This window comes from Brachycentrus maculatus, unplaced genomic scaffold, assembly GCF_059751285.1.
Source record: "Brachycentrus maculatus isolate JH-2025_06_01 unplaced genomic scaffold, ASM5975128v1 h1tg000649l, whole genome shotgun sequence".
NCBI lineage: Eukaryota > Metazoa > Arthropoda > Insecta > Trichoptera > Brachycentridae > Brachycentrus > Brachycentrus maculatus.
The window spans coordinates 29,563-43,630 of record NW_028281385.1 but is presented as its reverse complement, the minus strand read 5'-3'; the positions used below and the strand labels follow the sequence as shown (position 1 = coordinate 43,630).

Sequence of the window (14,068 nt, the reverse complement as noted above, 5' to 3'; positions counted from 1 at the left end):
GAAAGAAAAACATTTATTGCACTTGGTTGATCATATCAACGACATAAACCTACGTGTGATCATTATATATTGTGTCTAATATGTTATAATATACCTACCTAATAAAAATATATCACATTAAAAGATTTAAAGAAATAAATGTCAGTGCTAAAGAAACTCTCATTTCTTTCAACTCACTTACATAACATTTATTAAATAATTAATTAAAAAAAAAATAAGGAACAAAATAACGGCAACAATAATTTGCATCGATTTTCATTATCAATGGTGTTTTTACAGTTTTCATTGATTTATTATAATACCTATTATGTATTGGATGTATGTAGCAACGGGCCTATCGGCGCGACTGCGTGTATGTGTTACGATTTAACTTAATTCATTTAGTCGAAATATATACTTAAAAAATGCTAAATTTTCTATTTATTTAATATTCGAAATGAAATCTTTCACAACACCGCGGCATGAGATCAATTTGTTCTCGTTTTCAGTCTCCCTCGCGCTCATCTCACACTAGAAGGTAGAATAAATAAACGACATCTATCGGGTAAGGAGAGAAGGTGTCTGTACACTTTGGTTCGGTTGCCTAGTCCTGGCCGTTCTGCTGCAGGATCTCTCTGCGGTCGTGCGCCAGCAGCGGCGGCCGGAACAGGTGGTCGGCGTCCTCGTCCGCCGAGTTCTCCTTGGAGCGGTCGCTCTTGCAGTCGTCGTCCTTGGCCAGCAGGTCGAGCGCCAGCGGGCCGCCCTGGTCGCGCCACGCGTCGCGCGCCTTGTCGGGCGGCAGCAGGTGCAGCATGTTGAGCGGCATGGGGAAGCCGGGCGGGAACTCGGGGTAGAAGCCCTGCGAGAACGGGTTGAACATGGCGCCGGCCATGAGGTCGGGCTCGGAGCTGGCGGGCCGCTGGCCCAGCGCGGCGGCGCCCTGCTCGTCCTTCACGTGGTGCTTGGGCGTGTTGTTGTTGTTGTTGCCCGGGCCCATGCCGAGCATGTCGAGCGGCCCGCCGATGCAGTCCTTGCGCAGCTGCTCCAGCTTCAGGCTCTTGCCGTACTTGCCGCGCACGTACATGAGCAGCGAGTTGTACGGGATGCCGAAGATGCGCGAGGCCTGGCTCGTCGTCATCTTCTTGTTCCACACGTGCTGCAGAGCCTCCGTGAGCTCCGCGTTCGTCCACGAGCGCGGGGGACCCCCGCGGGGAGCGCTGTGCTGCCCCTTCGGCCTCCCTGGAACAAACGACGTACATATACACTAAGTTATTGCGATTAACGCACAGAACATCATAGTCTCGCGGCTTCCCGCAAGGTATCGGACTCTCCCAAAATCTAGAAAATTTGGTGGTGGATGTACAAACTTGTAATTATTTAGATTGGCAGTGACAGGGATATTGAAAGCTTTTGAATGTTAATTCACAGTAAAACCGGGATACAACTTTGATTTAAAAAAAAAAAACTTTGGAAGAGAAGGTCTGTCAGGAAGCCTAGATACTTCTGTATCAGATCTAGGAATGCTGTGGGACAGCTTTTAATATAAGTTATTACGAGTGAATTCGACCATGACGAAATACCTAAGATGTTCTTTAATAAATTCATAGGTAAAGGTTTGACGATATGACGATAGATACTTACATTTTTTCTTGACGCTACTGAACATGTGGGGGTCGTGTTGGGGAGCACGGGGGTCTGGCATGTCCATGAGGGGACTATACAGCTTCCCCGGGTCCATTCCCGGAGGGAACAGTCCCAGTCCCGAATCTAAACCGAACACTGAAACAAAGATAACGAAATAATAAGTAAATTATTTTATCATCTCACAAAATAATTAATACAATTTCATGAATACGTGAGAATTTTTTTTATCATATTTTAACCATTGGCAAATCGCAAAACTATGAGAAACCAGTGTGATGATGTCGGTTACGATGAAACCCGATCGCTGGTCAAATAAAATTTATGTGGAAAAAGTATATAGTGATTATTTTATTATATACTATGAGAAATCGTAAAAATGTTTTGAAAAACCTTAATTTTACAATACACCATTTTTCCCCTATAAATTGATTAATCGCTATTAATTATGATATAATAGATACAATACCATAAGTGTTAATGAAACATGCATATCAAGTTAACTAAACAATTATGTAGAGAATTAACGAATTACATACAGGTATATGCAGGGCTTTTTTCCATGTAACGCGGTGGAACGGCGTTCCGGCACCTTCTTTCATGGATATAGGTTATATTTTTTTAAATTTACAAAATTTTCAAAAAAAATTACACCAAAAAATGTTTGGACTTACGTAATTACAATCTTTATTTTTACAATTCGTCAAATTATAAAATATGGTATTGTAATGAATATTTAAATGATATATGAATATATATTTTTTTTTTTGGAAAAAAGCTTGCAATGAAATAAGTTCGGGACCTTTTTTGTTTTAAAAAAATCCCTGCGTATATGGAATAAAAAATACTAAATTTCGTTATATCTGTTAGCTGTGTGGTACTCATAAGTTAAACGGTTCATTCAAGTTTATTATAATTCACTGACCGAAGTGGTTTTCTCCCCAAAACTTACATGCTAAATGCTTGTGGTCCAGATCTTGCGGGTAACTTAAGAGATTAAAGATCCTTCTCGGTCGGGCTAAGGAGATAAGGGAAACTTAAAGTAAAGCTCGAATGTTTGCCGAATGAATCTTGGGGAGGGAAAACTGTGACATGCTTACATGTATGTGAGATGAGACCATTATGTGGACAATGTTTGTAAGGAAAAACGGCGTGGGAAGGACTAAAATACAAACCATTAATTATGCTTATAAATTTGAAAATACAAGCACATGTACTCGTATACATGGTAAAATTGGAAACTGGATTTGCCTTAGAAAAGATCAACTTATTTGTAATGTTTAGTTATATATACAAAGATCTTTTATTTATATCATACAATACATATTTATCACACTGATCTATAGGTATTCGACAATTCATTAAAAAATTATTTTTATTTTTATTATGTAAAATAAATAAAGCAATATCCCTATTCTACATTTTTAACACAATATCGATCGAAAAAGGAAAAAGCAAGTTTATAAAACTAAAGTCGAAGCAATTCCCATACCTCTTGGTGCCACGCCCGATTTTTTTTAAAGAAGGCATATTGGATATTTTTTGTTTTTTTAAAAAAAAAATATATATAAGTATGGAAACAATATTTTTAAATATTTTTTTAACCCCTTACCTTTCGATACATCTTTAATTTTTTTCAAAACCATATAATTATTTCAAGGAATGACTTATTTTTCAATGCAAAAACAGTGTTTAAAAAAAAAACAAATACGTAAAACGTTACTTGGATTTATACAAAATGAAGTTGCGACCTAACGGATACTTGGCCTGAAGTTGGCAACTCCAAAAACAGATTGAAGTAATGACTTATTAAAAAAAAAGTGTTTTTATAATTCGATCGCCTGTCTCTGTAAAAGTTAACAAATGACCGTTTCGCCTTTAATATATGAATCGAATAATTTAACTTGTCGGGTTGTGGGTCCGTGGTTAGTGTCGCGGACTCTTGAGTCAGAGTTTCTGGGTTCGAATCCACTTAGGTGCACAGAAATAGTATGAAATTGAAGTAAGTATTTTTGTCAATAATAACAACACAATAATTTATCTTTTAAATAAAAATAACTTTTAATCTAAATCACAATAGTTGGAAAATAGTTAAACGCCTAAAATAATCTCGGCAGACAGTCAGCATACGATTTACGTTGTTTTCAAAGTAACACCATCCAAACCGTATGTTCCCATTCAGTATCGATGAACAACTTTTGCGTCAAACGCTTTTCCGAAGTCAATACAAATATCGCAACAAGGGAACGCATCCGGCAAAGTTTGCAGGAAGTATGCCAAAGTTGGATATGTAACTTTGTACAACAGTTGCACGGGAATAAATCCCCTCTGCTACACACGTTCACTTGGAAATCTAGGGAATCGACAGCCAGGGAAAATACATTCCTAGGAAAAGAGAAGTTGGAAGATGTTACACGTGCAACCTTTTCCGCAGGTGCCTCGTGGGGGTTTCCTTTGAGGCTCAAGGGTATCGCGTACATATGTGTTTGTTGGCTAGACGCATGCGTGTGTGCATACGAATGTTTGTTTATGTACTTTGAACACGTGGGAGAGTAGACGGTTGGTAGGTATACTTTTCCAGTTCTTGTAAATACTAAAATTCGTCCAAGAGGTAACCGACGTTCGTAATAAAAATATTTATGTATTCTTATTTATCAAAAGTTAATTGAAATTTATATACAAAATAAACATTTTACGCATTTATGTTTTTAATGTAGTTTAATAAATTTTAATATGTGCTGTTTTAAAACAGTATAAAAAAACATCTTAGAAGGGTAAAAAATATGGACTCATATTCAAAATAATCTATGATTTTAATTTTCATAAGTTTTTTTCAATGCAACTTTGGTAGCGGTGGTAATAAAAACAAACATAATCTTTATACTTTATTATTTCGAAACATACAAAAAGCTTTTCTCTCTCTAAATATATCAAAATAGTTCAAAATTCAGTTTTAAAAGTTGAAAAATTGAAAACACTGAAACTTTATGCGACCCAACAAAAATTATTAATCTATTTATACTGCTTACCTGTCTCCTTCCTTTACTTTCTTGCACTCGTAGTGAAATGAGATAGAATAAGGTTAAGGCTATAATTGCAGATACCAAAAAAGGTTGAAAATAAATTGTACATAAAAAATCTTTAAAAACCAATGAAATCATAAGATTATTTTAATGTAAAAAAATCTAAGTATTAGATACATGAGTTTTTTTACTATGAAAATATTTATTAGAATTTATATCCCGCAAATAAAAAAAACGGAAAGGGAGGAATACATCTTTGAGTTTAAGACGGAAATCATTTTTTAAGCTTAAATTTTACTTAGGAAACGTACCCCTATTTTGTGTAGCACTTAGGAAATGCATGACAACTGCGCTTTGTTACACTTAACATACTTATATATATATATATATATATATATATATATATATATATATATATATATATATATATATGTATATATATATATATATATATATATATATATATATATATATATATATATATATATATATATATATATATATATATATATATATATATATATATATATATATATATATATATATATATATATATATATACACGAGTAAACCCTTAATTTTTATTAAAAACACGTATTAGCATAAGTACACGGTACGTTTTGTATAAAAAAATATTTGCTTTAAAAGCATTATAATCACCCTAAATCTTATTTAAATGTTTGCTTAATTCGAATCTTGTATAATACAGAAACAACAAATCATCAGCATTTTTCGGTACGAACCGTCTTACACTTTACATCACGGAGAAAATCCTACCTAACATGTGTATAATACTTTATATTAATTTACATTACACGGTACCTCGGGGTGGAAGGAGAAAAGCGTTACGGGAAACCCTCCCGAATTGCTGATGTTATCCCCTAGAAAGAGAGGGACGTCAGTATGTGCTGACGGCGTGATTTCAATGATAGGTACGAGTATATTATGACGTGTCTGTATGATGCGTGCCTTCAAAAAACCAACAACTTTTTTGATGTACTTATTTAATTATTTTTGTTTATTTTTTATTAAAAGGAATAACCCGGAAAGCCTGTACTTTTAGATACTTGTCTGCAGGTAGGATAGTAAGGATAGGGAAAAGAAATGCGAAAAATACATCACAAACACCCTGACCAATTTAAAATAAGATTGATAGGCTTTGAAGATTAATATAGAATATATTATTCTTTTAATATAAGGATTTTTTTAAAAGGTATAACCCGCACAGCCTCTGGTCTGCAGGTAGGATAGTAAAAATATGGATGGTAAAAGCGTAAAATACATCACAAACACCCTAGTCTGGGTGATTGAAATTGAATTCATTTTGAAGTTGGTGGGAATCAAACCCGCGACGGCAGTTTCGCAGTCGAGCGTCTACCCAACTACTGATGATGATTTGCATTGCAAAACTGTGTTACATCATATGTTATAATAATTACAGTACATAGTGCAGTAATGATTGTAAAACATATAATGTAATTCTTCGTTTCCCTGATGGGCACATTATTCAAGTGCTCTTCCGGGTTGCCAGGCTCGCATAAACCGAGCGTCGGTATAGCGAGCGCGTCTGAGTTATCAAACAGGTTGGCTGCTAATCTGGCGGGTAGTGGAACACTCCCGGGGAGCGATTACGCGGGGGTACCTACGCCACGCACAGTAATTGCTACCGCCGGCATTTAGGCCCGGAGCGGATACACATAACACACACCTCCTCGCTTATTATGATAACCTGTCCACCTGATACAACCTCAAACTGATTTTTAACCGCGAATAGGGGTAATATCCGCTTATCTTAGGGGCGAAAATTATTAATAATATTGTTTTTTGGTACACAATATATACATACATATTATTTTTGACATCTCAACATAGATGAAGAAGGTGTGTACACGTGTAACATTCACCAATTCTACCCATGATTGACAACCACACTACTCAAGTTCTTGGAACTTCTATATACCTATATTGTTCAAATTCGAAACAAAATGCATTAATCACCAGAATTTTACTAGAAATATCTATGGTGAGATGAAAGAAGCTTTTATAGTGAGCAGAAACTCTTTAATTTTTATGTGAGGTCCGATATATTATAATCACATACATGAGAAACGCTAGAAAATATCCTTTTCATTTTATTATTTATAATTTTTGACCAGTTAATTTATTTACAAGATTTTGAGTGCGTCCAAATACGTGTTCACAAATCTGGATTATCTCGAATTATAGGAGTGATTTTTATAATATTATTTTACATAAAAAATAAATCCGATAATTGAGGATAATCCAAATTTGCGAACAAGTATTTGGACACACTCAAAATGTTGTACAGAAATATTATCTTATATAGTTAATAAGTCCATACTAAATGAGATTTTCAATAGTAGGCATTTCTCGCTAAAAAATATTATTTTTGAGAAACTTAGAACTCTCCCGGAGGGTGTCAAAATGTAATTAAATTAATAAAAAAGAAAATGAATTTTATTTAAAGCTTTATAATTAGTCTTCACACATTTTTTGGCCTATGACGTAGAAGGTTACTAACGTCATGGTAAATTTGAGAGAAAAAATTTAATATTGGAAAAAGATTATTCTTTGCGAGAGGTGTTACCAAGAAAAGGTTAATTAATTAATACCTTTACACCGTAATCGATGTAGTAATTAAAAAAAATGTATTTAAAAAACCACGATCTTATAAGGTCTGATAAAAATAATTTATAATGATTTATTTAAAGAAGAAAAATAATCGAAATAGAAGCTGATAAAATAGTTATTTTATACTTTCTACGTTAATTTTTATGAATCTAAGTAGCGATTACACAAAATCATGTATTTTTGAAAAAATAAAAGATCTAGGGATTTTTTCTTCTTCTAAGTACTATCCGTACCCAATGGTGCATAAGGCACCGATGTTATATTTATTTTGACCTTTCTAGGTATCGAATCCGGGAACTTCAGAACAGTAGTTAAATGCGCTAACTACTGCGCTACGGAAGAAGATAAATATAGAGGACAGAGAAAATTACAGCATATTGATAGATACAATAAAGTTCAATCGTTTTCTTATAACGATGACTCATTAAACGAAATAATTTATTTAAGTGTTGTTAATGACTGAAATTATTATAAGTCGATAAAATATTAATAAGTTTAATTGTTTCTGTAATTATTAAATAATAACTTGTAACACATAAATTTAAAAAAAGGAATATGTTAACTGAGTTCAAATCATTGAAGACAAACACCGAATTCAACCCACAAAGGGTTGTTATCAGTTTATTATTGAGATCTCAAGAGAAACGAATTAGTTATTGAGATGGGAGTATGTATGTATGGGCATTTGTATGGACTTGTCATTCGCCGATTATTTTAGCCAAGCGTGCTGACTATTACACTAAGGAGGCGGACTTTACTTAGTAAATACTACTATTTATTAAAATCTATTGTGACACGTGTTTCGATGCATTCCGCAACATTTTCAAATACCGTATACCACACCACACTACCGTATAGATTTTACTACAAATTGACTGCCGAATCAAAGAATAAAACTAATTTTATTACTATTATTTAATCTGAAAAACAATTTAATTAGGAGTGGTGAGATATGGTTTAGAATGCAAGTTCCCTCTACCTAAATATCCAGTTGTTGTTGCAGTGGTATACTTACCAAAATGACGTAAATTGATTAAAAGAACCCAAATAAAATAGATAATATTGGCCCACAGAGTCATTCCGTTCCCATAAATAATTATTTAGACAGCCCGATTTCTTTATCTGTCGGACTGCTGGGCCGTCATTAGCGGAGCTAAGTGTGCCTTAGTTTGTTCTCTAACAAAGAAGAGATAATCACGAACCGAGATAACAATCAAATCACACATGAATAAAAATCCCAATTTGGGAATCCGAAAGTGGATAACTCAAGAGAATAAGTACACTCCTCGCCAAAATTATTACGAACGAACAAAAAGATGACCTCTGACGGTACATTGGAGAATAAAGAATACTAAATAATTTACGTATTAATTGTTAAATCAACACAGATTTTTGAGTCTACTAAGTTGTATTATATTGTTTAAAAACACATAAAAAATAATATTGTGACAATCGTTTCGCCTAGTTATGGCATTGTTTAATCTTCACATTCGTTTTTTAACAATAAAATACAACTAAGTAGATTTTAAAAATCTGTGTTTGACTTAACAATTAATACATAAATTAAAATGGAGTTCTACAAATTAAACGACAAATCAATAAATAATACTAAATAGCTTGAAGCAATTAAATACACTGTATTTTTATTTCTTATTCTAATATTTTTATTACCCTGGACTGGTCCCAGATGAAATTCAGGAGTACCACCTTGCCTTGATGTAAGTAACGATCAAGATAAACACTGAGTCAAAACGTGGCAGTGCCCTATGAACATTGGGTTTCAGCTAATAAAAAAGACTTACTAATGTCATTCATAGATGTCGCCGATGAAGTAACATGTATAAGGACTTTTCAAATGAAACAAAAACACATCTTTAATTTCTTATACGAAAACTTGAGAAGTGTGGGTTGTCAATCGCGGGTAGAATATTAAATATATAATTTAAAAATACACCTATTTAGTTTATTTGATTAGGTCAAAAAAGTGTTCGTTTGACTCCCATATACTGAAATATACGAATAAGAAGGTGGACACAGTAATTTGATCAGAGACTGTTAACATTCTCTACATTGTGTGTTCTGTAATACATACACGCTATTTGTTATTATTTTAATTAAAGCGTGTATGCAGACACCAGACTCGGATAAATTCATTTAACTTTTTGTTCCGTATTCTGTGTTTTAGGCGGTTCTATATTATTTGGATCGTGAGACTGATTCGGGTGCAAAGAGTTCGCAGGTTGCGCAATTAGATGCCGGGGAACGTCTGCAATATTAAGGTTGTTTATTACTCTTGTAAACCTTGTTTTGTGCGTTGGCTTCGAAGAGAAATGAACTCCCGAGCAGCTATGGTGACAGAATACCATTGATAATTTGTAGTGGACCCGAGCAGAAATGAAAATCACAAAAACCTAAAAACATAGTGAAAGGTGAATTAAATTTTATTTACCGATTGCGTCCAAACGGAATACATAGTAAAAAGTCCAAAAATTACTATCGTACATAAGCATTAAAGATTAGCGATTCGGTAATACAGGCTTTTCACTTAGAATTGGACGTTTTACAAAGCAAATTGGAGGTTATATTGCATTTAATAAAAAAAGTTAGCTTTAAAAAAAATATTTTTATATAAGATATTTTATCTGTATAGATTATGATCTGGCAACGTACACGCGAGACTTTCACGTTATTTACAACTAATATACCGCTACATCAATCCAATGTAGAGCTTCAAACACAAGAATGTGTGAATTGCAAATTAGTTAAAACTGATACGTAGATGTTTTCTTCCACATTGTTTTTATAATATATTATTAGATTAAAACCAATATTTTTAGCTTTTCCACTTTAATTTATTTGACCAGCGACCGGGTTTCGTCGTTACCGACATCATCAGACTGGCCATCACCAGTCTGATGATGTCGGTAACGACGAAACCCAGTCGCTGGTCAAATAAAAATAAAGTGGAAAAGCTAAAAATATTGGTTTTAATCTAATAATATATTAAAATGCAATTCCATCACGAAGTGTCTGTGGATAATATAAACTGTTTTTATATAAAGTTAAATTTAAAATTCAATGAAAACAATTGACAAATCGCATTAAAGAAGGATAATTATCGTTTATTTTATTTTTTAAAATAGCTTTATCAAAGAACGGTAGAAGAATAAGACCTAGGATAGAAAAAAAAATGTCGCACGCTATAAAATTTTGGCGACACGCGTGGAAAAATGCATATTATTATTATTTTGACTTAATACAGAAAAAAGCACGTTAGCTAGCTTATTGCTAAGAAGCAATATCTTCTAATCAACCAAAATTGTTAGCATATTTTATTCCATGAATGGATCGAATGCATGTTCAACGTACGCTGATTTAAAAACAAAGGTTCTGTTTCCACTTAATATTTTTAATTAAATACCTTGAATTGAACACAGTATTTTTTTTTACTTATTTATAGATGTATTGGGTATGTAGGTACTTTAGTAAGGTCAATTAAGTAATTTATTTAACTGTTAGAATGACTTAAATTTTCAGCAAATTTGCGCGAATTTGCCAAACATAAGTATATTTGAAAATAAGTTTTTAAAATATTTAAGGCCTTAATCGCAATATTAAAATTTAGTTAGCGTCCGGCAGCGTTGAGAGCTGGACGTAAGTTCACGCCTATTTAAAATATATATATCAGATCTTTGTTTGTTTTTTTCGATTATATTTTTTTTTTAAAAACAATTTTTATAATGTCTTTACCTTTCTATTATTTTTTTTCAAAACCATATCGCTCACTCCTTTCAAGAACGTCATAATAAAAAATAAAAAAAAAATCAGGAGAACGTTTTTAAAGTTTAAAAATATAATACAATGTATTAAAAATAAATATCAAGAAACTTATTGAACTTTTTACTGTGCAACAGATCTTTTTAGGTAAAACCTGAAGGTTTTTTCTCCATTTGAAAAATATTAAGTATGTTTAAAAAAATAATTAAACAATACCTTTTCTTCAAAATGCAAAACCAACACTTTCTGCCCTGTAGCGGGTAAATATTAAGTTAAAAATATGCCTCTTTCGCTGGGATATAGTACATTTTCTGGGCATTTCGAAAACATGCACAACTGAAAATTGTCGATTTTTGATTTATGACGTTCTTGAAAGGAGTGAGCAATATGTGAATTTCTTTAGAAAAAAAAACTGAATTTTTCCAATACATTGCATAAAGCATTGAATATGTGGAAACTAAATACATTTTTTTTTTTTTTTTTTAAATAGTCGAACTTAAGTACAAAATTTGATTGATTGACACGAGAAAATATTTTTTCTATATATCTAATGAAAGTGTATAAAGGAAAAACAAACAAAATAAAACATATTAAATTACCTACTTTTCAAAAAATTGTGACTTTCAACCTTTTCGAAATACAGAGTTCAATCATTTTATACCAGAAGAAAATGTTTAAAAACAAAGTTTACTTTTAATACTGTAACTCTTGTTCCCTCGGTTTATCTCTTTTTGTTTGAGATTGTTTCTGATAAATATACCAGGAAGTCGGTTGGTACATACAAACCTACACGATTACATACAAAGGATTAATTCTATAAAGCTACTGCGTTAATAAATAATGAAAAAAAGTGAACATGACATATTTTTAAAAAAAACCAATATTCAAGGCTTGTTTGTGTTTGCCTTTGATGGTTCAATGATTTTTACAAAAATGGTGGAAGGTCGATTAGTATTCAGCTTAATAAAAATTATTATTCCGACATTAAAGTGATTATCAAAGAATATTTAAGAAGACCAATAAAATAGTTAATTGATATAAAAAAAAATAGGTACAGAGGTAAATGATATATAATACCATAGAAGAAGGAAGTTAATAGGGTTAAAAGGTTAATAAATAATACATAATTGTATTATTTTTTAAATAAAAGGATTTTTAATATTTTTATAAAGTAATAACCCGCAAAGCCTCTACTTTTAGAGGCTTGTCTGCAGGTAGGATAGTAAGGATAGGAAAGGTTGGTGTGAAAAATACTTCACAAACACTCAGACCAATTGAAAATATATCTTTCTTGAATTTATTTTGCAATTGGCGGGAATAACACCCGCGACGCAGGTTTCGCAGTCAAGCGTCTACCCAATTACGCAACGACGCCGTCAGTACATAGTAAACGGTAACCAAATATTATTGAATAAAAAATTAATATTGTCATGTGAGTAACATATCGCTCACTCCTTTCAACGTCATATTTCAAAAAACTTGATTTTTCAGGAGAACGTTTTTAAAGTTTAAGAATATGATAAAATGCATTAAAAACTTTTTACTGTGCAACAGATCCTTATAGGTAAATCTTGAAGGTTTTTTTCCATTTGAAAATATTTAGTATATTTAAAAAAAATAATTAAACAATACCTATTCTTAAAAATGCAAAAACAACACTTTCTGCCCTGTAGCGTGTAAATATTAAGTTAAAAATATGCCGCTTTTGCTGGGATATAGTACATTTTCTGGGCATTCCGAATACATGCAAAACTGAAAATTGACGATTTTAGATATATGACGTTGTTGAAAGGAGTGAGCGATATGTATTACGTAATTTATAAACTAATTAACTTATTTTTTTATATTGTTCATACTTTGTCCATTTATATGCCTCAATGATAACATATTTAACGATACTAAAAAAGTTAAGGTAGGCGATATAGGACAATTTTATTAATGTTAATAACCAAGGTAGGGAAACGCTTTGGACAATGTACGTTTTTATATATAAAAAAATATTTACTAATAAAATATGCATTGAACATACATAAAAAATTGATATTTATAAATCAAAACAATACTTCAAATCGAAACTAAACTGTAATCTTATACCACATAAGACAATTTTGGATTACTCTATTTCATTTTTAATAATAAAAAATGTAATAGAAGTAATTGCATTATTTCATACGATTGTATGTCTTTTTTTTTAAAGTTTCTGCCAGTGTCAAGTATTATTTTTATTTACAAACAAAAAAAGAATAGAAAATAATAATAACAATTAGTAAAAAATTTCATAGTTAAAATGCGTTTAGCTTTATCATTTTCGAAATTATGCCCGCAATTCTAGAATTAGGTTCAGAAAGAAGGGTGGATAGATTTAAATTATAATTTTACTAACCAACTTCCGGAAATAGACTTTACGCAGGATTCGCGGCGTCTGGTTTATCATCCCCTTGCCTTCATTTTATTTTCGACGAAATCAATGAATTGCAATACGAGTATGCTCTATCAGATCTGATGGTCGATTACAATAGATAGATAACGCATTTACTATGTAATATTATATAACTGTAAATATCTTTTCCGGCAATTTTAACTTCCTAACAATACCGCCCGATCTAAAACTGATTTTAAAATAGCAAATTCGTTAGACATAGAAATAAAAATGGATATAAATAATTGTTGGATAAAACACTGGATTAGTGACGGAAACGCCTTGAAATTGACGATCAAGAAACCGTACGTGGATACAATGCATTAATTTTTCTTCAAACCCAGGTAATATTTAATTGAATTTTTTGCTTAAAATACCGTTTTTGTAAAATTAAGTTTTTCTTCGAAATAAATATATGGTCTTAAAAAGAAAAGAGTTATTGGAGTCGGGAATTCAAAAAAATATTAAAATATTTTTTTCTATTTAATATTCTAAAAAACGCAAAATTCAATAAGTATACATATTTTAAAAATAATCGTGCGCAGAGACTTGACCGGCTTTTCGCGCAGCCGAACAC

General features: G+C 32.1%; 1 protein-coding gene across 1 annotated transcript in view; it reads right to left on the bottom strand.

Moving 5' to 3' along the window:
- Positions 1-242: 242 nt before the first annotated feature.
- The window catches only part of LOC148300830 (protein jim lovell-like), a 31,663-nt gene continuing 17,837 nt past the window's right edge, over positions 243-14,068 (bottom strand). The window contains exons 3-4 of the mRNA XM_088274211.1: positions 1,621-1,758; positions 243-1,218 (exon numbers count right to left, since the gene is read on the bottom strand). Of these exons, the coding sequence (XP_088130337.1) occupies positions 584-1,218; positions 1,621-1,758 (773 nt within the window). The 3' untranslated portion in view covers positions 243-583. The remainder of the gene's footprint in view (positions 1,219-1,620; positions 1,759-14,068) is intronic.